This window comes from Protopterus annectens, chromosome 14.part0 (assembly GCF_019279795.1).
Source record: "Protopterus annectens isolate FY-2018-M chromosome 14.part0, PAN1.0, whole genome shotgun sequence".
Taxonomy (NCBI): Eukaryota; Metazoa; Chordata; order Ceratodontiformes; family Protopteridae; genus Protopterus; species Protopterus annectens.
Genome location: NC_056748.1, coordinates 263,859,855 through 263,887,345, shown reverse-complemented (window position 1 = coordinate 263,887,345; position 27,491 = coordinate 263,859,855). Strand labels below are relative to the sequence as shown.

Genomic DNA, 27,491 nt, shown 5'->3' with positions numbered 1-27,491 from the left:
TTGCTATATTCTTAACAAAAAAAAAAACCTCTCTGCCGGACAGATTAGACAAGATACCAACCTGGAACTCTTCCACTTCCAGCATACTGTGAAGAAAACAACTTGTCATGTCATAGCTAATTACAACACACACCCTCCACTATGTCCCCTTTATCCCGTACCTCCTACCTAACCAGTATGGGGTCCCTGTGTAATAAACCAAACACCATTCTCCTAGGAAATGTCAGCTGTCCCTCCATAAACTGGGAGACTTGCACAACTTTAAACAGGTGTGTACAGACATACCATTTCTGGACCAGTCTGCACCCCAGTCAGGGGCAGTTAAATCCTGGACTTGGTCCTTGCCAGTATGAGGCACCTCTACTTCCCACCAGTTGTAATCTCTTCCCTGGTCAAATTGGACTACAAGTCAGACACATTCACAGTAAGACTGAAGCGTGAAGTGTTGACCTGGGTAAATTTGGAAGACAATCTCGATGAAGCCATATTTATTCAGAATCCTTTACGGCCAAATACTGTGCACATGTAAATAGTTGCAAAGCTGCATCTGTCCCCTTCAGAAATTAATACCATGCCAAATTCAGTAATAAACCCATATGGTGGAACCGTAATATAAATAGGCTCTGTAGCAAAAGAAAAATAAATTAATTGCATTTAAAATATATGTCTCAAGGAGGCAAAAATGCTCTTGATAAAGTAAACGATGAACTCTGGACCTTGATCAAATCAACCAAAGCCAGATATGTGGTAAGAATAGTCACCCAGGTGAAAGATGATCACAAAGCCTTCTTTATATTAGACACATCATGAGCAATGCCCAGCACTGCACAGAGCTAATAGTAAATTATATCACTGACTCAAGCCTGGAGGACACAGCCAGTTACTAGTGGATAAATGTAGCAAAAAACTTTACCTCTCTCCTCTCCAACATTCCCAGACCACATACATTTATCTGTGCTTCCTAATCTCCCAAGAACAAGTCCTCAAGTTACTATCTAAGGCCAATAACACTGTCTCCGTGGCACCAGATAACATAAATGGATGCCTACTGCCTAGCCTGAAACAGGACCTGTCAAACCCGTCCTTGCACATAAATTATTCAGTATCAGCCTACAAATAGGCTGTGTGCAGGATGAATGATGGACAGCAACAGTTATCTCCCTGCACAGGGGTATGGGTGTCAACTGACCAGGAAATTATAGACTCATAAGTCTGATGAGCTTCATCTACAAGGCTATGGAAAGGATCATTATGGAATTAATAAACAACGATGTAGGCATCCTAAAACCCCTTGACCCAAGCCAGTTTGCTTTTGTTAAAGAACAGATCCTGCCTACTCAACCTAGTTGACTTCCTCAAGAGGGTTACTGAAACAGTGGATGAGGGAAAAACAGTACACAGCATATCTAGATATCGCTAAGACATTCAATACCATTCCACACACTGGTTTTGTTACTAAGCTTTCCCATCTAAAAGCATTTCCTATGTAACTTCTTGGATAGTAAACTTACAAATATAACTCCCAAAGACCTGTCACCAGTGTTGTACCCTTGGGCTTGTCGTTGAGTCACATTACTTCTCAAGAGTTCAAAACTAATGTTAAGGGCTTATGGCTGACTAAGTTTGTGATGGCTATACACTACACACTGTAAACTCTGTGGAGGACACAGAGATCCTTCAGGAGGGCCTTTCCCAAATAAATAGCTGGTGTCAAAACCATGGAGTAAAACTAAATGCCAACAAAAACGTGTAATAGAATGCTTCTAGAAGCATGACACCCACTGCAAGTGTCACATTAATGCCACACCCCTGAAAGTCGATCCAGTAGTTTGGGACCTGGGAACCTATGCAGACAGCAGACTGTCCTTCAATAACCATGTATCTATTGTTGTAAAAAATTACTTTTTCATTGCCCTTGTTAGTAATGGTATGCCATCCAGGTCCAGAGATTTAAGTTACTTGCAGATGTTCCACTGCTCTGAGTTATTTCATATTTAAAATTCAAGGGCAAAAAACTCCATGGGAATGCATGGATAAGCTTCTAAAGATCCTCTAGGAACAATAGCCTGGTAAGAACCTATGAAACATTTAACTCCTCTACTTGCCTGTATACCACTGGATTCTCCCTTAGCTACAAATGTAGTCGTCAGGCAGGTTTTGAAGGATGTACATTTGCGATCTCTAGTCATCCAGTAGCATCAGTCTGGTGTCTCACTTTTTTTTTTTTTTTTTTTTTGCAGCTGAAGAAAAATACCTTACCACTGTTTGAATCCTTTAATAAACATTCAGTAAACATTCCTTGGAAGACTCAGTAACAATAGATAGAAGAATTTTTAAACTGCTTTTTTGACATGCAGAGAGCAATATACAGTCTTATACAAGGCAAAATGTATTTTAAAACAAGTCCCTGTGACTATTGTGGTTTCTGAATTTACCTTGAGCTACTCCATGCCGTTTAATTTCTTCCCCAAACAGGAAGAGAAATTAATTTATGATTTTATATACAGCTGTTGGGTACTCTGGGGAAATGACTAAACCTTTAAGCAGTTTGATCAGTTATTGCCTCTTTTATAAAAGGAAAGCTGGGTCATGTCCATTCTGTGTTGTGTAGCTTCTTTGTTTTGTAACAAAACAGTATTGGAGGTTAAAGCCCTGTCCAACAAGCTGTCCTTTACCACTGCAGTACTTTTCAAAAATGTTTCATTTCAGTTTGTGTGCGAGATTGCAACATGACCATTCGTCTGTACCTTCTCGTGCATTAAAGCCTGGGAGTCTGCTCGCTAAAGCTGGTTTTGTTTTAGCAGTCTTGCAAAAGCTTCCTTAGACCAAGCACTTCTGTGGTATCTGTAGGGCACACTGCTTGTTACTGTTCAAATCATTTGCAGTTCATGCTTTCCTGCAGAAATGCTGTTCTTCGTGGTTCACTGTTGCAGTCATCACATTTGGGTTATCTCTGCCAGGGTAGCCCTCAGTCGGCCCGAATACCAGAGGCTTAGTATTTCTGCATCGGTTGCTGTCACTCCTGGACTGACGTCAGGTCGTCAGTGGTATAAAATCAGGCAGCCAACGCCATTACATCAGTCTTTCTTGCCGAGGAACCTGAAGCAGAAGCAGTTTGCATGAGTGCCGGTTGACCGCTACCTGAGTTTTTCATTTCTGAATTGAAGTTGAAGTCTTCTAAAGCTATGTATCCCATTGGGGATCCTTTTTTTTTTTTTTGCTCTGACCAATGTCAGAAAAAGTTAACAGTTGTCTCACCTATGGAAAGCAAATGCCACACTGAGACTTTTATTCTTACTGCGTCACTTGTTTAGGGCCAGACCATGATGTCCCCTGCTGTCGCTTTTGTGCTTTGTTCAATGCCAGAACTGTATGTTGTCAGGCCCTTATTTTAGCTCAGTTTTTTTCGCTGTCAGTCCTTGAATTCTGATATGGCTTCGGTAAGCCATCAGACAACAGATCTTCCGAAAAAACGTAAGGGTAAAGACAGAGACAGTACAGGTTCATAGGTTGGTATGAGGCTATCGGCCCTAGGGCCTATAGAAACCTAGCCATAACAATTCCCTGGCTATTTCTTCCCACACTATTTACTTCCCTGGACCCCTGTCTAGCAGGGCATCTGACGTGATCCCTGTGGTGAATTTCTTTTCTCCCATCCAATCATCAAGGTTCCTTTTGAAGAGGGCCAAAGAGGTGCTCTGCTTGACATGTATGGGCAGTCTATTCCAGAGTTTGGGGAGTCTCTGGGTCAGCATGTTTTGTTTATTGTGATGACAATGTTTAGATCCCTGGAGCGTGTGGCTCTGAGGGATTGGGATTTCGTTGTGTAGCATGTCCAGCAGCTCTGGGTTTGACATGGCCTTGTGTGTTAAGCAGAGATCGCCTCGGAGTAGACGATATGCGACAGAGTATAGCTGGAGTTTTTTAAGGCGGTCAGCGTAGGGCATCTACTTTAGACTTGTGATTCTTTTAGTGAGGTATTTCTGCGGCCTTTCTAGTTGTTGCAGATGTCTTGAGAGGTACATACCAAATGGGGCGTTGCATTCTATAATGGATCTAATGAGGGATAAGTACAGTGGGACAATGACCTCCTTTTTTCTGGATGAAAAGTTCCAAACTGCCGATGACGCTTCCGTTAAGCTAGTCGTCAGTTCTCCGGTCCTCAGTGAGACTCTTTTGCAGCCCCTGATGCCCACTTCTGTGGATTTGCAGACTGCTAAAGAGACCCTTTTGCTTATGAGGATTCTGATGCAGAGAAATCCATCCCTTCAGCCTCTCCACCCGAGGACTTTTCCTTTGGGGAACCCTACGTACTTTAAGAGAGCATTTCCAGTGGGAATGTCAGGACTATCCTCAGTCAAAAAAAGAGACTCAGGGAATTCTTAGATCTTCTACAGCACAGACCTCTGGCCATCACTCCTGTATTGGATGTTGTGGATGATGTTTTTATGGAATCCAGTCTGACCCCTGGCACCCTCCCTCCTGCTCCCAGGAAAACTAACCGGTACTATAGAGTCCCTGACTCTTACACATTTCTTTTCAAAAATCCTACTGCTGACCACGAGGTCATCCCTCAAGAACCTAAAGGAATCGAATCAACTTCAGCTATGAATCCCACCCCCTCAGATAGAGATTCCCGAGCATTAGACAGATGAGGTAAAAAGGTATACACCTTTGCTACTCTTGCTATTAGAGCATTAAATTGTCAGTTCCATATGCTGAAATATCAGCAACATACCATGGAACTCCTCAAACAAAAAATATCTTCCTTCCCTGCTTGTGCAGAAAATGAAGAGGTACAAGAGTTAATGCATTCTGCAAGTCAAGTAACTAAGCACACCTTACAATGTGGTTTTGACGCCCTAGAAGCATCTTGCAGGGCAGCAGTCACTGGTTCTGTCCTTAGAAGGCATGCATGGCTTAAGGAACAGCCATTGCCAGACCATGTCAAATTCAAATTATTGGACGCATCCTTGCACAAAGAGAACTTATTTGGCACCAAGGCAGAAGAGGTCTTAAAAAAGATGGAATAAAAAGCTAAATCTGTGCAGACAGTTAAAGATTTCTGACAGGTCCAGCCACCGAGGTTCAGTAGGCATTGCCCCTGCAAGAACTGGTCCTTTTCTGCCCCCTCCAAGTCAGCTCAGCCCAGACCCAGGGGAAGCAGGCCCCCCAGACAACAGCCCCAGAGAATGCAGACATCTAAGCAATGGAGTTCCTCCTCTTCAAAGCCAGGGAGTGCAAAGCCACCCCATCATGGTAAGAACTCACAATGACTTCACACTTCCATCCTCTCCCTTTGCCCACCTGCTCTTGCCCCAGGAGGAAAACTCTCCTTCCACACAAGCAAGTGGGCCACCATTTTCAACAACCGCTGGGTCCTCAGCAAAGTGTCCCAGGGATACAGATTTTATTTCCACACTCTGCCAACCCCAAAAGGGTTCCCAGATCTTCCCCCAAACCAGTGGGCAGAGGCCAAAAAGCAAGTCCTTTCCCTGCTCCCTATGAGGGCAATAGAGCATGTTCCTGCAGAACAGATAGGCCAATGTTTCTACTCCAGACTCTTCCTGGTACCCAGAAAATAGGATACATGATGCCCCATCCTCAATTTTCCATTCTAAACACCTTTCTGGTGATACCAAAATTCAAAATGCTCACCCTCCACCAGCTTCTACCTATGCTTTCCAAGGATGCTTAGTTAGCCATCCTAGACCTAAAAGAGGCCTACCTACACATCCCAGTCAGGGAATCATGCAGGAAATACCTACGTTTCAGGGCAGGATCACTGCACTTTCAGTTCTCTGCGCTTCCCTTTGGCTTATCCACTGTTCCCAGAGTTTTCACAAAATGTCTAGCACCCGCCATTGCTTTTTGCAGACAAAGAAGTATTCAGATTTAGCCATACTTAGACGACTGCCTGATTCTAGTACCCACACAAAAAATTGTATTCCTAGGAGCAAGCCTGGACACAGCATCCCATATGGCATTCCTTACATCAGAAAAACAATTCTACCTGACAGCCTCCTTCGCTCAACTAGCCACCAGAACCCAGTTATCTGCAAGGAAAATCCTGCAAGCTCTAGGTTTCATGGCTTCTTGCATTCTACTCATTCCATATGCCAGACTGCATATGAGGAAACTTCAGCTGTAACTAAAAAACCTTTGGTGTCAGCACTCTCAAGACCTAGAAATGCTTATACCAATGATACCTTGTCTAAGGAAAGATTTTCTTTGGTGGGCAGCAGCATGCTTCCACAATAAGGGACTTCCCTTCTCACAACCCCACGCTGCCCAGACCCTCACCACAGATGCATCAGACTATGCCTGGGGTGCACACCTGGACGGCAGGTGCTTTTAGGTCCAATGGAGCCCAAATCAAATTCATCTGCACATCAACCAAAAAGAGATGTTAGCTGTTCAGCACGCCCTGACAGCTTTCAGACCCCTACTCTCCCCGGGGCCTCTACTGATTAAAACAGACAACACCACGGTGATGTGGTATATCAAAAAGCAGGGAGGGACACGTTCTTATCCTCTGTTGCAGGCTCGCCATGACCCTTTGGCACACGTCCTCAGTCATGCAACTACACCTGTTATCACAATTCTTGCCAGGCTCTCTAAACTCTCTGGCAGACAACTTGAGCAGAAACCTGCTGGACCCACACGAGTGGCAGCTAGACCAAGGAACCTTTTTCCCTTGTAACCAAGAAATGGGGCACCCTGAAGGTCCACCTCTTTGCCTCCCACTCCAATCATCAGCTCAGCAAATTCTGCACCAGGGAACCTCACAGCAAGGCCTGGAAAGTGGATGCTGTATCCTTCCAGTGGGTAAACCTCTTGGTCTATGCATTTCCCCCTTTACCACTCATTTCAAGGGTACTGCTCAAAATAAGGGAGGAAAAACCATGGACAGTCCTGATTGCCCCAGACTGGCCACACCAGCACTGGTACCCACTGCTGCGCAGCCTGTCACCCCTGCCACCATGGCACTTACCTCAGATCCCAGTACTCCTGACGCAGAGGAATGGAGAATTCATGCATCCCCAATTGCAGACCCTCAACCTGCAGCCTGGCTTATTCCCTGACCTCTATTCAAACTGCCAGTCTAAGCAAACAAGTTCTAGATGTTGTACGTGAGGCCAGATGCCCCAGCACTAGAAAGTCTTATGCTGACAAGTGGAAAAGGTTTTGCACCTGGATCCAGGCTAAGGGAGCTGGAATGGCACAGCCCTCCCTACCGCTCATCCTGGATTACCTGGCAGACCTACTACACAGAGGTCTATCCTTCTCTTCTGTTAAAATTCATGCCTCTGCCATCTCTGCTCATTTCAGCACAGAGCCACCTCATTTCTAACACCCTCTCATCAAACAGTTCCTAAGAGGGACTAACAACTTGATGCCACCCAGAAGAGCTCCTACCCCAGCTTGGGACCTAAACTTTGTGTTGGAAAATCTCACCCTGCCCCCCTTTGAACCTGCAGCTTCAGCAGAGTTAAAATTTCTCTCTTGGAAGACCGCCTTGCTTCTGGCCATCACTTAAGATTGTCAGAGCTAAAAGCACTTATGGCTTTAGAGCCCGTCATCATTTTCTATGCTGACAGGGTCTCCGTCAGGACTAACCCATCCTTCATGCCAAAAGTCGTGTCTAGTGTGGCTCTCAACCAATCCATTCATTTGCCCAACCTTTTCCCTAACCCACAAAACAAAGGGGGAAGGATTCTCCACTCTCTAGATGTGCACAAACAGCTCAGATTCTGTCTAGACTGGACTAAATCTTTTAGAAAAAGTGATCAATTGCTAGTCAGCTTTGCTGCAGGAGCAGAGGGCAAGGCCATATCCAAACAAACAATTTCCAAATGGATAGCACACTGCATCCATTTCTGCTACAAACAACACGGGAAACATCCCCCCAAGGTGGTCAGGACACATTCCACCAGAGCAACCTCCACCTCTGCAGCTTTCCTCAAAGGGGTCTCCACCAGGGACCTCCTGGAGGCTGCAACATGGACATCTGTTCATACCTTCACCAAGCATTACCACCTGCCTATTTTCTCCAGTTGCCACCACAGTCTTGCAGGGCATCCTAGCCAGCCCCCAGTCTTCTTGACTGCCTCCACCCTTTTCTTCAGCTTTAGGAATCAACCCAAATGTGATGACTGCAGCAGTGAAACATGAAGAACATAGTACAGTTGTGTATACTTAACATAAATGTAGATGTTCGACTGTATTGACTGTTGCAGTCGTGGTTTCCCTCCCTCCATCCCCCTTGTCAACACTCACTGTCTCTCTCTCTCTCACTCTCTCCTTACAAGGAATTTTTGGTATTTACTTTCTACTGGTGGTGTTCTTCCACCATAACTTAGCTCCCTTTTGGGGGCTCCTGACAGGGCAAGAAAAACTGATGTAATGGCGTCGGCTGCCTGATTTTATACCACTAACGACCTGATGTCAGTTCTGGAGTGACAGCAACCGACGCAGAAATACTAAGCCTCTGGTATTCTGGCCGACTGAGGGTTACCTTGGCAGGGATAACCCAAATGTGATGACTGCATAGTGAATACACTCGAACATCTACATTTATGGTAAGTGTACACAACTGTACTTTCCTCATTGTATATGGGTAATCACCACCACAATACATGTATGTATAAGTAAGCTCCATCCTCCGTCAGCCGGGTACTCAGTTTGGGCCAGGTAGACAGGTTAGTAAGTTGCTGCCATTTTATATTTCTCTTGGTTATTTATTGGTACTTCCCTATGGTAAGTATTATAAAAGGATTTAAACAAAATATTGCTTTCTGTTAATATAGTGTTGAGTGTTTAGAGGTTTATATATTTACAGTGTATATGCTCTTATACATTTACATGACTACACATCTGCCATCTTCTGTGGTTCCCTTAGCCTGTCACAAGCACATCTGTTAATGAAATCTGTATTTTGACTTCCCTGCATTCTAAAATAGAAGAGAAAGCAGCATGTAACCTTACATTATTAGGGATGTCAACATGCTGATTGTCTGGTGTGTGACGTACATCTTCCAATGGATTAGTTTTATGTCATTTGCATATTTTCTTTTCGAAATATGCTTGTTAGGTGTACTTCAACAGTTATGGTAAGTACCTTCATAATCACCGTATGTTTACAGTGTGCTTGAAAAAAGTAATACTTTGTGTAAAGTGGTAATTTTTACTTATTTTATTGCAGGTCAGTCTTCTAGATAGATATATTGAAACATTTAATAGTGCCCTAACACAGTATATGGGAGCATTACAGAGCATTGCACCTCTCTTCATTTATATGGTAAGTAAAGTGGCTTTCAGCTTTGTTTAAAACAGTTTGCTGTTTTCTAGGGTGATTTGTAAAAAACGGTATAAATTGGCTTTGCAATGTGCTTTCATTTTACTCTGAAGAAAATTGAAATCTGCACATTTCTGATTAACTTACTTTTATCTGCTGTAGCTTCTCTTTTTCCAAAGGGTATTCTGACCTGAATTTCACCCTAGCTTTAAATGTCATTATTTCTACTGTTTCAGTGTATTTTTGTATGAAATTTTCAGGCTATAACCTCAGATAGTAATTCCAGTTTTGTTGTATTTTGCACAGCCTAATAGGTTTTAAGGAAAAACTACAACAATCAGTTATGTTAATTAATGACTTGTTAGAACAAGTCTACATATTTCCTGTAGCATATAAAATAGCAGAAAATACCGCTTTTTCTGGGAATTGATACCACTTTTGTTGTATTTTGCACAGGCTAATAGGTTTTAAGGAAAAACTACAACAATCAGTTATGTTAATGACTTGTCAGAACAAGTATACATATTTCCTATAGCATATAAAATGGCAGAAAATGCCACCTTTTCTGGGAAAAGATTATTTTTAAATCACATCTCGCAAGACTGAACAAAAAATATGATAATTTGTGAGAGATTTATTTTATTTATTTATTTTACATTTGTTAACCGGGGGTGTATGTCTGGGCCAGAGGCCCTTTTTCAGCAGAGGCCTGGGGAAAAAAGCTTCACAGAGAAAGACAAATTACAGATACATTTAGGTGTTTAAACAGCATCACAAGACATAGAAAATTTAGGAATAACATATTTTACATTGGTATTAAGATAGTACAAATGGAGGGAAACAAAGAGCATTCATTAATAGCAATAATAGATAAGATTCCATAGTATACATTTGTGGATTGAAACACAGTACACTACTTAGCATTGTACATTAAATTATTTTTACAATACTAATACTAATTAAGACCGTGTCAGCAGAGGTAGGTAAACCTCCGTTAATAATATGTGTTATTGCCAGTTGTTACTGGAATAGTTATAGTACTAGCCCATGTCTTGGTTTAGATTGTAGCAGTAATTTAACTTGATCAAGTTTAGTTGAGAAGTAAGAATTTAGTAAGGTAAGATGGGCATAAGTAAATGTGTATTGTTTGATTTCTCTAGCCTGGTAAACAGTCATGGCACTGCCAGCTTTCTGTCAGATGTTGCCTGATGAGTTTTTTAAAGGAGGCTTTAGAGGATGTGCTTTGTATGCTAATGGGGAGGTGTTCCATTTTTTTTGCCACTGTATTACTGTATAGTGAGTCACCGGGCGGCCACAGTGGTGCAGCGGTTAGCATTGCCGCCTCACAGCAAGAGGTTCTCTGGTTCGATTCTCGGCTGGGGTGCCTTCTGTGCGAGTCTGCATGTCCTCCCTGTGTTCGCGTGGGTTTCCTCCCACATCCCAAAAACATGCAGTAGGTGAATTGGACACTCTAAATTGGCCCTAGGTGTGTGTATGTGTGTGTGTGTGTGTGTGTGTGTGTGTGTGTGTGTGTGTGTGTGTGTGTGTGTGTGTGTGTGTGTGTGTGTGTGTGTGTGTGTCTGTGTGTGTGTGTGTGTGTGTCTGTGTGTGTGTGTGTGTGTGTGTGTGTGTGTGTCTGTGTGTGTGTTCTGTGGAAGGTTGGGCACCGGGGTGGCAACTCGACACTGTAAAAACTCCACTGCCAATTATGAGAGGACAGATGATCCGCTGTCGCGACCCCTAACCGGGAAAAGCCGAAAGAAGAAGTATAGTGAGTCACCAAAACTATTATTGCTATTGGAGACTTATAATAATAATTTGCTTGATGACCGACGAGGCCTTGTGGCTGAGTGCTGTTGTACTAGGGTATTTAGGGCAGGTCACTTATTGGGGAAGTAATATAAAGCGTGGCAAAGGCAGAGCTGATTATAAGTCAGTAGGTTAGGCAGTTCAAGCCAGTGGAGCTGGTGTAGAGCAGTACAATGGTGGGATAGATATGGCCAGTTAGTAGCAAAGTGGGCAATTCTGTTGTAACAGGCTTCCATTTTGCTTAGGTCAGTTTTATTGAGATTAGTTATAATGGGGGATGCATAGAGTAGGGTGGACAGAAGTTGGGAGAGTGCAATGGCAGCCCTTGTATTGTTGGTGAGGAACGGTTTAATGCACTAGAGAGATCCTAGTTCTGCATGTACTTTTTATGGTCAAGTTGATATGACTGTCAAATTTTAGGTGGTAGTCTATGGTTATTCCTAGTAGCTTGGCCTATGTCACTGGTGCGATAGGGGTGGAGTTTTTAGAGTAGATGGTGAACTGACTGCTATTGATATTTCTATTAGAATTGGTTATAGCCATTAGCTGTGTTTTCTTGGAATTGAGTATAAGTTGGGCCTTGGTAAGGTAGTTTTCTACATCAGAGAGTGCTGATTGAATAGTTTGCAGGAGGGTGTGAGTATTTTGTGCAGCGCAGATTTGAGTTGTATCATCTGCATACTGAATGATAGAAGCTCGTTGAGTGGAGGTATGGAGATGTAGTTACATAATAAAATTGGATGCAAGACTGCCACATAAGGACAAATTGAGTGCCAGACAGGTTGTCAGCACACTCACACACACACTTCCCACCCTAAATAAGGAAATGAGACACAAACCCAAATATGCAGAGGTACTCACTAGTAACTTATCAAAAAATCAGAGGCCTCCCAAATGGAAACCCCTTTCACACATAACAATGCAAAAAACAACCACAGCACGTAATAACACACACACACACACACACACACACACCAGTGTCTCAAAAAGTAAGCCAATAAGGTGCAACACCACAAAACCTAATGTATTGGTCATAGGTGACTCCATTATGAGGCATATGGATGTTCCCGTCACCAGGCTGGATAAGGAGCGGATTATAGTTAGCTGCCTCTCAGGTGCTGAGCTCCATCAAGTCATTCAACTACAAGTACCAGTATGACTCCGTCATAGTCCATGTGGAGGTGAATGACTTGAGACGTACCTCACTGGACTATATGAACAGACATGACTGAGCTCTCAGATTGTGTCACAGGCAGGTATAAGCCTAGCTTTAAGCAGCATTCTGCCTTCTCCAAGGGTGATGCCACAGTACAAACAAAAAATGATTGATTTTAACAGTTGGCTTAGCTTCTGGTGTCAGCCCAAGTAGATCCAATATCTGTTAGCCTGGAAGACATGGTCAATAGGCCACACTGCACCTGTCTCCTCTAGGCTTTCGGATACTGATAAAGGCATTAGTCTCCCCTGTTCTGACTTTTTTAGGCAGTGTTAAAATAACCAACCTCCCAACATAATAACAAAATCCTCTCTAGATAAACTGAAGGTACTACTGCTTAATGCTAGGAGTCTAAACAAGAAACTGCACTCCCTGGAAGAACTCCTCACTTTGGAAGATGCCGATGTCTGTGCAATCCAAGACATGGTTCAAAGGTGCTGAAAACACCCAGACCATGCAGAGACCACACACTGAGCGTGAAAGAACCAAAGAAGGAGGTGTAGCCATCATCATTAAGGATAAGTCCAATTAAGTATAAGTAAAATCCCGTACCACATCATGGTTAGCTATGGGTCCCCCACCATGAAACAGAAAAAGCATACTGCATACCTTGATTTACTGGAGTCACTTGCTAAACAGCCCAACATCTTACTCATGGGTGATTTTAATTATTCTACTGTCAACTGGGAAACATACACAGCCACAAACATGCTGGCTCAGAGGTTCTTGGACTTTGTCAATGCAAATGCTCTGGAACAGCTAGTCAGCACACCCAAAAGAGGCTCACATGTCCTGGATATAGTACTTACTAGTATGGGGGAGCATTGCATCCCGCCCACATGTGATTTCCTCCCTGGTATGATAGAACAATAAATCAGTCTTGTCCAATATAATTATAAGACCAGATACCCCATCAAGCTCAAAAATGTTTAAGAATTTTTCAAAAACAAATTACCTCATACTAATTGATGGTATAAGAAGTTTCAGTGCCCCTTGTAAGTCAGGTAACAAGGACTCCTATGCAGTGATGTACACCAGTACTCTGTATAACCACTTAAGCAGTTGTAACCAGGTCTTGCTGAAAAAACAAGCTATCCTGGTGGTCGCCTAGTATAAACAGGCTATACAACAAGAAACTAATGTCCGAGAACAAGAGGGAACTGGCTCACCAGAGGAAGAAATCCCTGTCTAGCTTAAACAAATTAAAGATCTTGTCAGGTTCTCCAAAGCTAATTACAAAGCAGATATAGCCTTCCTAGCTATGGATAATCACAAGACATTCTTTAACTATGTCCGAAATCTAAAAAAGAAGACCCAGATATATTTTGAACTGGTTGTGGATGGCACCACCCATACTCATCTGAATGTAATAGCCAACCTGCTAGCTGACAGATTTAGACAAACTTCAACCCCTCCCCTCCAGGCATCCCCCAAATTATACGTGCCATCATTACTCAACCTATTATCTCAAAAGAGCAGGTGATCTTAGTGCTCTCCAAGACCAAATAGATGGCATCAGTGAGACCAGACAACATCCCAGGTTGCCTTTTAAACAGCTTAGAACATGACATAGCAGACCCACTTGGATCCCAGCCACAGCATACAAATTGGCAATGTTCTGGCAGAATGGAGGACAGCAACAGTAATCCCGCTGCACAAAATGGGACCATGAACTGACCATGAGAATTATAGGCCCATAAGCTTGTCTAGCCTCACTTGCAAGGCCATGGAAAGAATCGTTATGGACCTTATTAACTTGGACATAGGTACTCTCCGTAATCTGAACCCAACCCAGTTTGGATTCGTTAATGGTAGATCATGCCTGCTAAACATAGTTGACTTCTTCAAGAATGTCACCATGGCCTTAGATGAAGGAAAGATAGTACATACCACATATTTTCTCCTAGCCAAGACATTTGACACAGTCCCTCACTCAGATGCTGTAGAGAAACTCTCAGCACTGGGAATTAAGCCAACTGGCAGGACACATACTGTCAAAGTGGGTGACTTCACCTCTAGCAAAAGACCAATCATCAGTGGCATACCACAAGGTTCTGTGCTGGGCCTCTTACTGTGTGGAATTTATTTCTCAGAAGTCCAGGCAAACTTGGATGGCCTGTGGCTGACCAAGTTCACTGCTGATTAAAAATTCAGAGCGATTATTGAGTCCCCCAATTATGTTAATGTACTGCAGACAGGGTTAATGCAGACGCATGATTGGTGTCAAAGCCACAGATTAAAGTTAAATGCAAAAAATGCATTGTTATTCCCTTTGGGAAAGCTGACATCCCTGCTAATTACATTATAGATAGCACCCCCCCCTAAGTGTAGACCCAGTGGTACATGATCTGGGTACCCAGGTTAACAGCAATCTGAACTTTGACCACCACGTATCCACAGTAAGGATATCCTATGTGGCACATCTTATTAGTTAAGACATCACATCTAGATGTAAGGATGTTGTAATTCCATTATACTCGGCCCTCATCAGATCAATCCAAAGACTAAAAACACCCAGATCATCAGATCAATAATTGAGTATAATGCTGTCTTTTGCATGTACCTCACAATGCATATGCAACAATTGGAGAGACCACAGACGTTTCTCACCATGAAGTTACGGGGTACACAAAACAAGTCTTATGTGGAAAGATTGAAAGCTCTGTCACTGTATTCTCTCTCATACAGGTTGCTAAGAGGTGACCTGTGCCTGACTTACAGGGCAGTCTCTGACCCGGCCCTGATGGAAATGCTGCACATTCATAAATCAAACTGCAGCAGGGCCACTCACTCCAGGGATCTTGACCTAGCGTCTGACATGAACAGGTCATGGTGGAGGGATAATTTAATCTCCCAGAGACTTCCCTTCTCTGGAACAGGCTTCCAATTCATGTGAGGCAGAGCACTTCCCTTACCCTCATCAAACGCAACCTAGATCAATGGATGGGTGACCACATATTCACTCCTGGGGTGGTGCTCATGTCCCTCCTGGGCAGAGGAAATCAGTATTAACTACCATAGACCATTACATCTGTGAAATTCACTCACCTAACCACCAACAATTGGGGCAGCTCTGTATAAATATGGCTAGACTTGTGAAGACTCTAGGGCCATTGGCTTAGTTACCTCATATGAACCTATGGATGAGTTAATTAGCCTGTATTTGGTGCAGAGTAAAGGGTAGGAATAGAGTCCCCAGATAGCCATAAAAATACTGTTGTACCTAGAAAAGAACATACCTCTGTAGTTACCTGAAATAGTGTGTTAGATTTCTCAGAATAATATGTCATGACCATGAGCTATAAAATGCAGTGATTACAGGTGAAGAGACAGCTTTATCTTCATGTGGTTTATTTTAGTGTATGCAACTCTGTACTGGTGGGGCAGTGGACAAAACGTCAGTAACAAAAAAACAAATCCATAGTTACATGAAATAAATAGGATTTTTACTTCTGATATAATGACTGCTCAGTAAAGAAAAGTAATAAGCCGTTATTGTACTCAACATATAAAGCAGAAGTTCAGTGCAGTTCCACAATGGACATGGAGCAGAATTCAAAATACACACACAAATATATAAATATGTATTTTATACTTATATGTACACATATAAATATATGTGTGTGTATGTAGTGTGTATAATTTTTTTCTGTTTAAATGTATAGGATTTTACTTCTGTTCATTATTGTACAGTGTATGCTGAGCAGTAAAAAATTCACAGAATGCAGCATCCATCCCTATAGAAACAGTATAAAGCAAAATTTCCACTTTTAGCAGTAACGGCATAAGGAGCAACACAGTTGATTCCTGTTTATGTAAGGCTATAACTGTCTCCTTTGAGATTTCATTTTGAAGTTTTAAATGCAGTGACACAGTGTGACTGTCAGCAGAACACACATATAAGACTGCTGTTCTACCCTGAGAACATCAGTGCAGCTCATAATTGATTGGAATTATACCCTACAACTCTCACTGCATGAAGGCATGGTATAGCTGAAAAATATATTTTTTTCTGGTGAAATATGCAGGATTTCTGGCCTGATTAGGAGTATAGTTTACATATATTATGTTCATTAGTTTTACCCAGCATTGTGAGAAGAGTTCAGAGAGCCCCCAGGTGGAAACTGGGAATAGTGCAAGACTATGACAGCAAATCCAACTGAAAGTATAAGTTTCCCAGCTGTATATAAGAGGCTGTTGATCAGGTCCCCTAACTCAGTTCACAGGAGAAACGTAACATATTTCTTGGTAGATACTTGTGGATAAAACACTGTCAAGGGTTTTACCCCCCCCCCCAAAAAAAAGTAAGAGTTCACTGCATGTCATTTCTGAGTTTTATAGAAGCAAACTATATATGTGTGAGGCCGTATGTCAGTTTATGTGCGGCAGTTTGCTGTAAAACATCAGGGAATTCTTATGGCTGCATGTTACAAAACATGCTTAAGAATGCTTTCTAACCCCAGGGATTTTGTTCTGCTTCATATGGTAGCACATGGCTTTTGTCAGTATACAAGAATGTAGACCTTACCCTGTATGCAGTAACAGAAGTGTTGCCTTGCCTGGTGAAATAAAAATGATTTTTACTTCTCTTCTAATGAGGGCATAATGCACACATATTCTGGACATTGGCTTCACCTGGCCTTTTGAACAGAGGTCATAACCCTTAGGCACAACTTGGGTATAGCATCAGACTGTGACAGCAAAATCATTCTGAAAAGTTTAGTTTTGTGGTTGTATGTAAGAGGTCATATGTCAGCTCTCCTAAGGCAGATCACAGTTTAAAAAAAATGTGGAATTCCAGTGAGGTACTTGGATACATGACATACTCAAAAATTACATTCTACTTCTAACTTTTTCAGTGCATTTAATTTCAAATTTATATAGTTACATATATGACTGGCCTTAGGCCAACTGGTGCACTAGGCAAAAGGGCTCCACGGCTCCCCCCTCCACACCATCTGATGCCCCCATCCTGGTCTACCTACACCAAATAAATACTGGAAATGTTCTCCTGTTAGAGCAGTGCCCTAGGCGGCCGCCTAGTTGGCCTATGCCTAAGGCCGGCTATGGCTACATAGCAATAATACAGAAGCAGCTGGTGATTTTTTTTTAAGTGAATCTTCTTATGGGATGGTGTGAGAGCTCAGAGTGAAAGGGAAAAGAGATATAAATTTCTGTTAGGACACTCCTCCTGCATCCATCTCATTTGCTTACTCAACTGAGTACAGTGAGATCATTTGGAAAGGACTACCCCCTTGCTTCTTTGATTTCAGATGCTCCTACCAGTCCCATCTCATCAGCTGTATGTACTGTGTACAGAGAGAGAGCATTTGGGAAGGACAACAGCCATAGTCTCTTAGTCTTGTTCTGTTTCCACCCTCTCCACTTGACAAAAAAAATGTATATACTTTATTCAGTTGCTCTTACTGTAATCATGTTCTACCTACTTTATTACCTTATTTTGCTCTTCTGTGTGCTCTTAAATGTTCAAGTGCTTGTATTCTGCATTTATTACTGCTTGTTAGTAGCCTGATTAAATTTACCTACTATTGTAAGCATCTTAGTTTTTTTTAGCACTTGTGCTTCAGGCCAGTTATTTTACATTTAAGGTTTTTGTGGTCTACACTCTTGTGGACAAACCCTTATCAAAACCCACTCTCCATAAGTCCGCCAAGTATTCAGAACACTATGGCTGGACAATTCCCACCAGTTTCTCCTGCCACCCTGGTCGACATGGACATACTGAGACAGTGTAACAGCTGCCTCATGTTCATGGACAGTCCTCTTCTCCTGTCGCATAATTCCTCTACTTGTGAGAAATGCATCTACACCAGTAACCTGGAATCCATGCTGTCTTGCACCACAGTCAGTACTCCTGACAAAGAGGAGATTGTCAGCACAAACACCACTCCACCCACATCACAAAGCCAAGGACAACACACACACACACACACACACACACACACACACACACACACACACACACACACACACACACACACACACACACCTATGTAGGGGTCCTCAATAAAAATAAACTCGAAACACGAGGCACAGTGCAAAATAAACCAGTAAACAAAAAAAGAACTGTGAAGAGGACAAACCCGCACCGGACAGCCGAGATATTCTATCAAATTTATTGCAAAGTTAAACGTTTGACCAATCACCACGTTTTTCGTCAAAAACTATAAGACTTCATCAGACAAAAGCAAATACCAATTAACACACACACACATATATATATATATATATATATATATATATATATATATATATGCTGACAAACCATTTAAACTAACCAATAGAAAGCTATACAGAACAAGCCTCATGAATATGAATAGAAATCATTTAAACCTAAAATGCATAAAAATCTGAATGACCTATAACAACAGTTTGAATTAATTTAAATACATCCATGTATACCATATATTTTTGTGTGTTGAAATGTATAATGCAATAAAAAACATTTTATTATTTTTAATTATATATGAAACATTTAACCAAGAACTACGGATGACCTTTCATTAGTGGAACAATGCTCCCATCTAGTGGTCAGAATAATGTATAAACATACATTTCCTCTTTTGTACTAAATTCAAATAAATATATGAAATGAATGAAGATATAGGTATAAATATACGTGTAAAATAAATAAATTAAAAAACCTTCTATTTATTAATGTCTAAATGTAGGTGACACCTTGAATAAAAAATATATATATGAGTAATAGTAATAAATACATAATAAATACAATAAATATATAATAAATATGTAATCTAAAATGTATAAATAAATGAATGAATATATGAATATAAACATGTAACATAGATAAAAAATCTTAACTGATGTAATAAATGAGTGTACGTGTAAATAATGAATGCTAAAATTGTATATATGATATAAAATTGTTAAAAATGTTAAAAAAATTGTATATATGTATAAAAATATATAAATGTATACATATGACACATATAATGAAATTGTTACAATTTTGCTGCCCTCAATTTTAAAACTGGGGCGAGTGAGATGTTGTCATTTAAACCTGGGAATTTATTTTCCTCCAGGACAATCTGTCAATATAATTCCCGGTATTCAATGTGAGTCTCCCACAAGCCACCTCTCATCTTTCTGAATCTCTTCTAAAATAAAAAATTTGTACTTTGCTAAGGGGCAGATATTCATGTGTTTGTATAATGCGTTACATTCTTTCTTATTTTTGATGTCGTTCAGATGCTCGTAAACCCTCCTTTTCATCTTCCTCTCCGTCTTCCCTATATAGAAGGTCGAACATATCTCACATATCGCAATGTATACTACTCCAAAAGAATTAAAATTACTATATACTTTGCCTATAATCTCTCTTTCTTCAGTGAAAATGTTATGCGAGTTAATCATGGATGAACACTGCGAACACATTCCACATGAATAAGTGCCCCTTATTTTTGTACTTTTCTTATTCACTTTATATTGATCTGTCAACCAATCTTTGATGTTACTTCCCCTCCTAAAAATAATATTAAAAGAATCTTTTGATTTAAATTGAGATCAGTGATGTTAAGAAATTTCTCCCATTCTCTGTACAACACTTGTTGGATGATGCCTGCATCTCCACTAAAATCAGTTATAAATGACTGGCTGTATGTTTTGTCCTTTCTTGAATCTATAGGCTGAGATAACCTGAGATCATCACTAATAGGGAGACTATGATTCAAAATAGGTGCAAACCTATTTTTTCTCCCTTGAATAACTTCTTCTTTAATGTGATTACAAAAGTCTAGTGGGTAACCCCTATCCAAAAACATGTCAACTAAAAATTCCATTTCATTAATAAAATCTTGGTCGTTCGATGTCATCCTTGAAATCCTAACCATTTGACCCTTTACAATACTTCTCTTTTGGTGTAAGGGGTGTCCACTTTTGAAATGTAGGTATGAATTAGAAAAAGTTTTTTCCCTAAAAACCTTTGACTTAAAATTGTCTCCATCCTTTTCTAATGTCAAATCAAGATAATTGATAGTATGTGCATCCGTTTCATGGGTGAATTTTAGAAAGGTAGTGGTATGGTTAATATATTTAATAAACTCATTTAACTTTTCTATACTGTCTTTCCAAAATATAATAATATCATCTAAAAACCATTTGTATAAACTCCAACATTCTTTATACACACTATTGTAAATGAATTTTTCCTCCCAAGTGTTTAAAACCATGTTAGCATATATGGGAGCACATCTTGCTCCCATGGCTACACCACTTAATTGATGGAAATATTCTCCTTGAAAAAATAAATAATTGTATTTCAGAACCAATTCCATTAAATTAACAGACATAAATTTCATCATCTTTTAGTTCTTGAAAAGATCTTATGGAAACCATTCTATTCCTATATTGTGTGGTATTGAACCAAACAAATCCACCATGTTGATAGCAGCAAAAATTATCTCATTATTCATAGTGATACCCTTCACTTTTTCTAGAAAATGACATGAATCTTTCAAATAGGATGTTCCCTTGAACATTAAATTCTTTAATTTGATGTCAGTGTACCTTGCTAAAGGGGAAATAACTGAACCTTCTGCTGCTACAATGGGTTGTAAAGGGGGATCTTCAAAATTCTTATGCACTTTGGGAATACCGAAAATTGATGGAATTTTTGGTTTGTTATTGTATAAAAACTCGAACATGCTATATTCAATAAGCCCCTCCAAAAACAAATCATATAATGTTGTGTAAATTCTCTTGTAGCCAATATTAATTTAATTTATGGAAACATTGCCATATTTAGACTCATCTAACAATATATTAAACATTTTACCCTCATATGTAATAGAATTCATAAGTACCACTCCTCCCCCTTTATCTGGTTTCATTATTCTCAAGTTAGAATTCTCCCTTAGTTTATTGAGTAATATTAATTCTCTTGATGTAAGATTAGGAATTAATCTATTTTTTCTAATAGCTTGTCTCAATTCATTCTCTACAATATTCTCAAAATTTCTTAGGTGTATGTGTATAGGCGGGTTCAAAGTGCTTTTTTCTTTAATTCTTTGGAATAATCAACTTCTACTGAGGTGTCACCACAAATTAACTCTAAATTAATTTTCCTCAAAAACATCTTAACATCAATTATTAATCTACTAATATCACATTTAGTCATGGGGACAAAATTAAGGCCTTTAGAAAACAATTCAAAGTAGGTGTCATTAATATCAAGTTCTGTATAATTAAATATGTTGAAATTCTTAAAATTAGCACGTGTACAAATAACAGATTTATCACGTACATTTCCCAAGTTTCTATCAGTAATGTCATTATCAGTGTTAATATTGTTATTTAAGTCATCTGGAAACAAACACATGAATATCTGCCCCTTAGCAAAGTACAAATTCTTTATTTTAGAAGAGATTCAGAAAGATGAGAGAGGTGGCTTGTGGGAGACTCACATTGAATACCGGGAATTATACTGGCAGATTGTCCTGGAGGCAAATAAATTCCCAGGTTTAAATGACAACATCTCACTCGCCCCAGTTTTAAAATTGAGGGCAGCAAAATTGTAACAATTTCATTATATGTGTCATATGTATACATTTATATATTTTTATACATATATACAATTTTTTAACATTTTTAACAATTTTATAACATATATACATTTTTACTATTCATTATTTACACGTACACTCATTTATTACATCAGTTAAGATTTTTTATCTATGTTACATGTTTATATTTATATATTCATTCATTCATTTATTCATACATTTTAGATTACATATTTATTATATATTTATTGTATTTATTATGTATTTATTACTATTATTCATATATATATTTTTTATTCAAGGTGTCACCTACATTTAGACATTAATAAATAGAAGGTTTTTTAATTTATTTATTTTACACGTATATTTATACCTATATCTTCATTCATTTCATATATTTATTTGAATTTAGTACAAAAGAGGAAATGTATGTTTATACATTATTCTGACCACTAGATGGGAGCATTGTTCCACTAATGAAAGGTCATCCGTAGTTCTTGGTTAAATGTTTCATATATAATAAAAAATAATAAAATGTTTTTATTAAACGTTTTTGATGCATTATACATTTCAACACACAAAAATATATGGTATACATGGATGTATTTAAATTAATTCAAACTGTTGGATAGGTCATTCAGATTTTTATGCATTTTAGGTTTAAATGATTTCTATTCATATTCATGAGGCTTGTTCTGTATAGCTTTCTATTGGTTAGTTTAAATGGTTTGTCAGCATATATATATGTGTTAATTGGTATTTGTTTTTGTCTGATGAAGTCTTATAGTTTTTGATGAAAAACGTGGTGATTGGTCAAACGTTTAACTTTGCAATAAATTTGATAGAATATCTCGGCTGTCCGGTGCGGGTTTGTCTTCTTCACAGTGTTTTTTTTGTTTATTGGTCCTCAATAAAACCTTACCTAAACAACAGAGATCCCCCCCCCCCCAAATGCACTCACAAACATTCCAAATACAACACCAAGCACATCACACACACTACACAACACACCAGTAGTTCATAAATACAACCATTAGGCATAACAATAAACCAACCCTATTAGGCATAACAATAAACCAACGCAGCCCATAAATCATTGGTGACTCAATAGTGAGACACGCTAATGTTCCCCTCACCAGGCCTGACAAGGAGAAGGTCATGGTCATTTGTCTGTCAAGTGCCCAATTCCACCACATCACGCACTCACTTAAGTCTCTCCACAACTGGTACAAGTATGACTTTGTCATTGTCCATGTTGGTGTGAATGAATTGAGACATACCTCCCTGGACTATATGAAGAGAGACATGATTGAGCTGTCAGAGTGAGTGTCCCAGGCAGGTATGACCCTAGCCCTAAGCAGCATCTTGCCTTCACCAAGAATGATACCCCAATACCAAAAGAAAAATAATTGACTTCAACAATTGGCTTAGTTTCTGGTGTCTTTCCAAGGGGATCCAGTATCTGTCTGCCTGGGATAACATGGTTGATAGGCCTCGATGCTTTTTCAGAGGTGGCCTCCACCTGTCACCCCTGGGGTTCCGGATCCTGGCCAAGGCTCTTGTTTCCCCCCATTTTGCCTTTTTTAGGCTATGTCCCAAAGACACGTATTCCAACATAAAAGATCTGTCAAAAAACAAATTGAAGGTCATGCTGCTTAACGCTAAGAGCCGTAACCTGAAAATGCACTCACTGGAGGCTCTCCTCACACTGGAAGATGCCGATGTCTGTGCGGTCATGGAAACTTGGTTCAGGGCTGCAAAGAGCACCCCTGGCTTACGAGGCTCTACCTCATTCCACACTTTCCGACCCCAAAACGAGGTCGGAAAGACTAAGGGTGGTGGAGTCTCCATCTTCATTAAGGACAGGCATACCTCCAGACTGATTTCCCAGCCTGACACATTGGAATTACTCCAGGTGCAACTGACAAGTTGGCAAGACACCCATCCAAGTTATAGTCAGCTATAGACCCCTCTGCATAACTCAGGATACTCACTCCTCCTACCAGGACCTACTTGACTCCATCAAGGTGTACCCCCTAACAACCTGATCCTTGGTGACTTCAACTACCCCACCGTAGACTGGGTGATCTATTCCTGCACTAATGCACTCACAAAACGATTCCTTGACATCATCATCAGTTCTAACACACTAGACCAGCTTGTCTTATCCCCCACAAGGAGAGAGAACATTCTGGACTTGGTTCTCACCAACATGTGACCGCTGCACCACTCCCATAGTATGTTCTTCCCTGCTGAGATCAGATCATCGGTCTGTCTCATTTGAAGATGTTCTTCATTCCACATTGCTGCAGTCCTAACTATTGGGTAGTCCGCTGTCCAGTCGGCCCGAATACCAAAGTATATGGCTGACGTCGGTCAGGGCGCATTAGACTGACGTCAGTACGTCAGGGTACTAATGCGCATGACCGACGTCATATCCTCAGTCTTTTTTGCCGCATGGTCCGATGCAGAAGCAATTTTGCGAGTGCAGGTTGGCGTTCTGAAAGTTTCTGAAGTCAGAGTTTCAGACCGAATCAAAGTTGGCTAAGTACCCGTTGGGAAATATTTTGGTTTTTCTTGCCTCAGTATTTAACGGATGTCAGAAAAAGTGAATAACTGTATTTCTTGTGGGAAACAGATACCTCATAGGGATTACCATACTTTGTGTATACCTTGTTTAGGGCCTGAGCACGGCGTTGTTGGATGCCGCTCTTGTGCTAGATTTAACAAACGCACTATTAAGAGAAGGTTAGACTGTGCCAGGTTAGTTTTGGGAAGCGTTGTAATTATAAAATGCCGTCGGAGGCTCCGGCGCCGCTTGACCAAAAGCGCAAGGACAAAGCAGCAAAGCCTAGAGTGGAAGAATCGGCAGTCCCAGGCGCCGGATCTTTAGAAGGCTCAGTGGAGCGGAGGTTTTGCCAGGTGTTTCTTTGGAGTCTCAGGGAGAGACTTTACTGTTACAGGATGTATCCTGCAGGAAGTAGGCCAGGCTGAGAGGGCTTCTCAGGTGGCTGTTCTTCCCTCTCTTCCTAAGGTGGTTAGAGCCTCCCCTTCTGTTTCCAAGGCTTCTTTGAGAGGCAGGCCAAGTTTAACTTCAGTGGGGGTTTCTCCTAGTGCTTCAGGGTCTTTGCCTAAGAAACATATGTTTAAAATGGCAGAGGATTTGATTACTATGATTAGAGGTTCTATGCCCCCTCCTGATAAGAGGCCTAGGGTGGAACCTGAGTTTGAGAGTTTTGAGCAATGTTCAGAGGCTTCTGAGTCTTCGGCTGAAGACTTGCAGGAGTATCCTCCTTATTCTGATTCTGATGTGGATGATTCTACTCCTTCAGCTTCTCCTCCTGAGGATTTTTCATTTTCAGAGACTCTGCATTCCATGAGGGAGCATTTTAAATGGGAAGGTCAAGATTTCTCTGATTCCAGGAAGAGGCTTAGGGAATTCTTGTTTTACCCCAGCATAGGCCTTTAGCTATACCTCCTGTTCTGAATGTGGTGGAAGATGTTTTGCAGAGGCTTCCCTCAATCCTGATTCTTTGCCTCCTGCCCCAGTTAAACCGGATAGGTACTATAGGGTGCCTGAAGCTCATAAGTATCTTTTAAGAGTCCTAGGGCAGACCGAAACTGTCTCTCAGGGGCCTAAAGGTGTGAAGGCCTCTGTTGTTAAAAATCCTGTTCCTCCTGATAAAGAGGCAAGGGCTTTGGATAGATGGGGAAAGAAAGTGTATACTTCTTCCACTTTAGCCATGAGGGCGTTGAATTGTCAGTTTCACATGTTAAAATATCAGAATTATCTCCTTTCACAATTGAAATCTAAGGTGGATGCTCTGGCAGAAGGTATTGAGTGTAAAGAGTTGCAGGATTTAGTTCATGTGTCTGAACAGGTGGGTAAACATTCCTTGCAATGTGGTTTTGATGCTGTGCAGGCCTCCTCGAGGGTGGCTGCCACTGGTTCTGTTCTTCGTAGGCATGCTTGGTTGAGAGATCAGAATTTAGCTGAGCATGTTAAAACAAGGATTTTGGATGCTCCTTTGCAGTCTGATATGTTGTTTGGTTCGCCTGTGGAAGCAGTCTTAAAGAAAATGGAGGACAAGGCTAAGTCTATGCAAACTGTTAAGGATTTTTTGCAGGTGCAGCCTCCGAAGTTTAGTAGAAATTGGCCTACTAAGGGATGGACTTATCCTGCTTATGATTCCCAGTCTAGGGGTAGGTCTAGACGTGGTAGGGGCAGAGCTCAAGGTTCTTTTAGGCCTAGGACAGGGAGTTCCCCTGCTCAGACTTCTGGTGAGGGCAGGGTTCAGTCCTTTCGTAAGCAGACCCAATGACCTGCCTTTTCAGCTGCCAGTACATTCTCGCCTGGCAGCACCTTTGGGAGGAAGGCTGTCTCTTTTCAAAGAAAATTGGGATTTAATTACCCAAGACAGATGGGTTCTGGATATCATTCACCACGGTTACAGGTTTTATTTCCATACCATGCCTCCTTTCAAAGGCATGCCAGACATTCCTCCTCTACAAAGACAAGAGGCTCACAAGCAAATTTCTCTGTTGCTCCACATAGGGGCCATTCAGCCAGTTCCTGTGCCAGAAAGGGGCCTAGGATTTTATTCTTGCCTGTTCCTAGTACCGAAGAAGGGGAACACGTGGAGGCCAATTTTGGATTTATCTATCCTCAACACTTATCTGGACATTCCCAAGTTCAAAATGTTGACGTTACAACAGCTTTTACCTCTGCTGGGCAAGGATCACTGGATGGTAACTTTAGATCTCAAGGAAGCTTACCTTCATGTGCCTATAAGACTAAGTTGCAGGAAGTATCTGCGTTTCGAGCTGGAAATTCTCATTATCAGTTCTCTGCATTGCCCTTTGGCTTATCCACTGCCCAGAGTATTCACAAAGGTTCTGGCTCCAGTGATAGCTTACTTCAGGCTAAAAGGAATTCAAATCTATCCTTACTTGGTCGACTGCCTGATTCTAGCTCAAGAAAAGGAAGACCTTCTACAGCATTTGGATTATGTCATAGCAGTGCTAAGATGCCTAGGGTATTCTGTCATCGAAATAAAGTCCAGTCTAGTACCCTCTCAAGACATGTGCTTTCTGGGTGTGAGACTGAATACAGCAGCCCAGATGGCCTTTTTAACCCCGGACAAACAAAAGAATCTTTCCAGTTACTTCCATCAACTATCTCTTCAGTCCGGGCTGACTGCAAGGACAGTCCTTCAAGCCTTAGGGTTCATGGCATCTTGTATTCTGGTGCTTCCCAATGCCAAACTGCATATGAGGAAGCTGCAATGGTATCTCAAAAATGTATGGACACAGCACTGCCAGGATTTGGACACTGTCATTCAAATAATACCTTGCATTCAAAAGGAATTTTTGTGGTGGGCTCAGGAATGTCACCAAAACAAGGGACTCTCTGTGACCCGGCCAGAGGCGAGTCAGATTCTAACGACAGATGCCTCAGACATTGCTTGGGGAGCTCATCTAAATGGAAAGTGGATACAAGACAAGTGGCCTGCCAGACTACAGCATCTACATATCAACATGAAAGAGATGTTAGCAGTCCAGTTTGCATTAATGGCTTTCAAGGAGTTACTTCTTCCAGGCCAGGTGTTGATTCTAACAGACAACA

General features: G+C 40.9%; 1 protein-coding gene across 1 annotated transcript in view; it reads left to right on the top strand.

Annotated features, from left to right (window-relative positions):
* The window catches only part of CACUL1 (CDK2 associated cullin domain 1), a 921,069-nt gene that overhangs the window by 486,815 nt on the left and 406,763 nt on the right, over positions 1-27,491 (top strand). Inside the window, exon 4 of the mRNA XM_044055972.1 lies at positions 9,206-9,301. Coding sequence (XP_043911907.1) covers positions 9,206-9,301 — 96 coding nt within the window. The remainder of the gene's footprint in view (positions 1-9,205; positions 9,302-27,491) is intronic.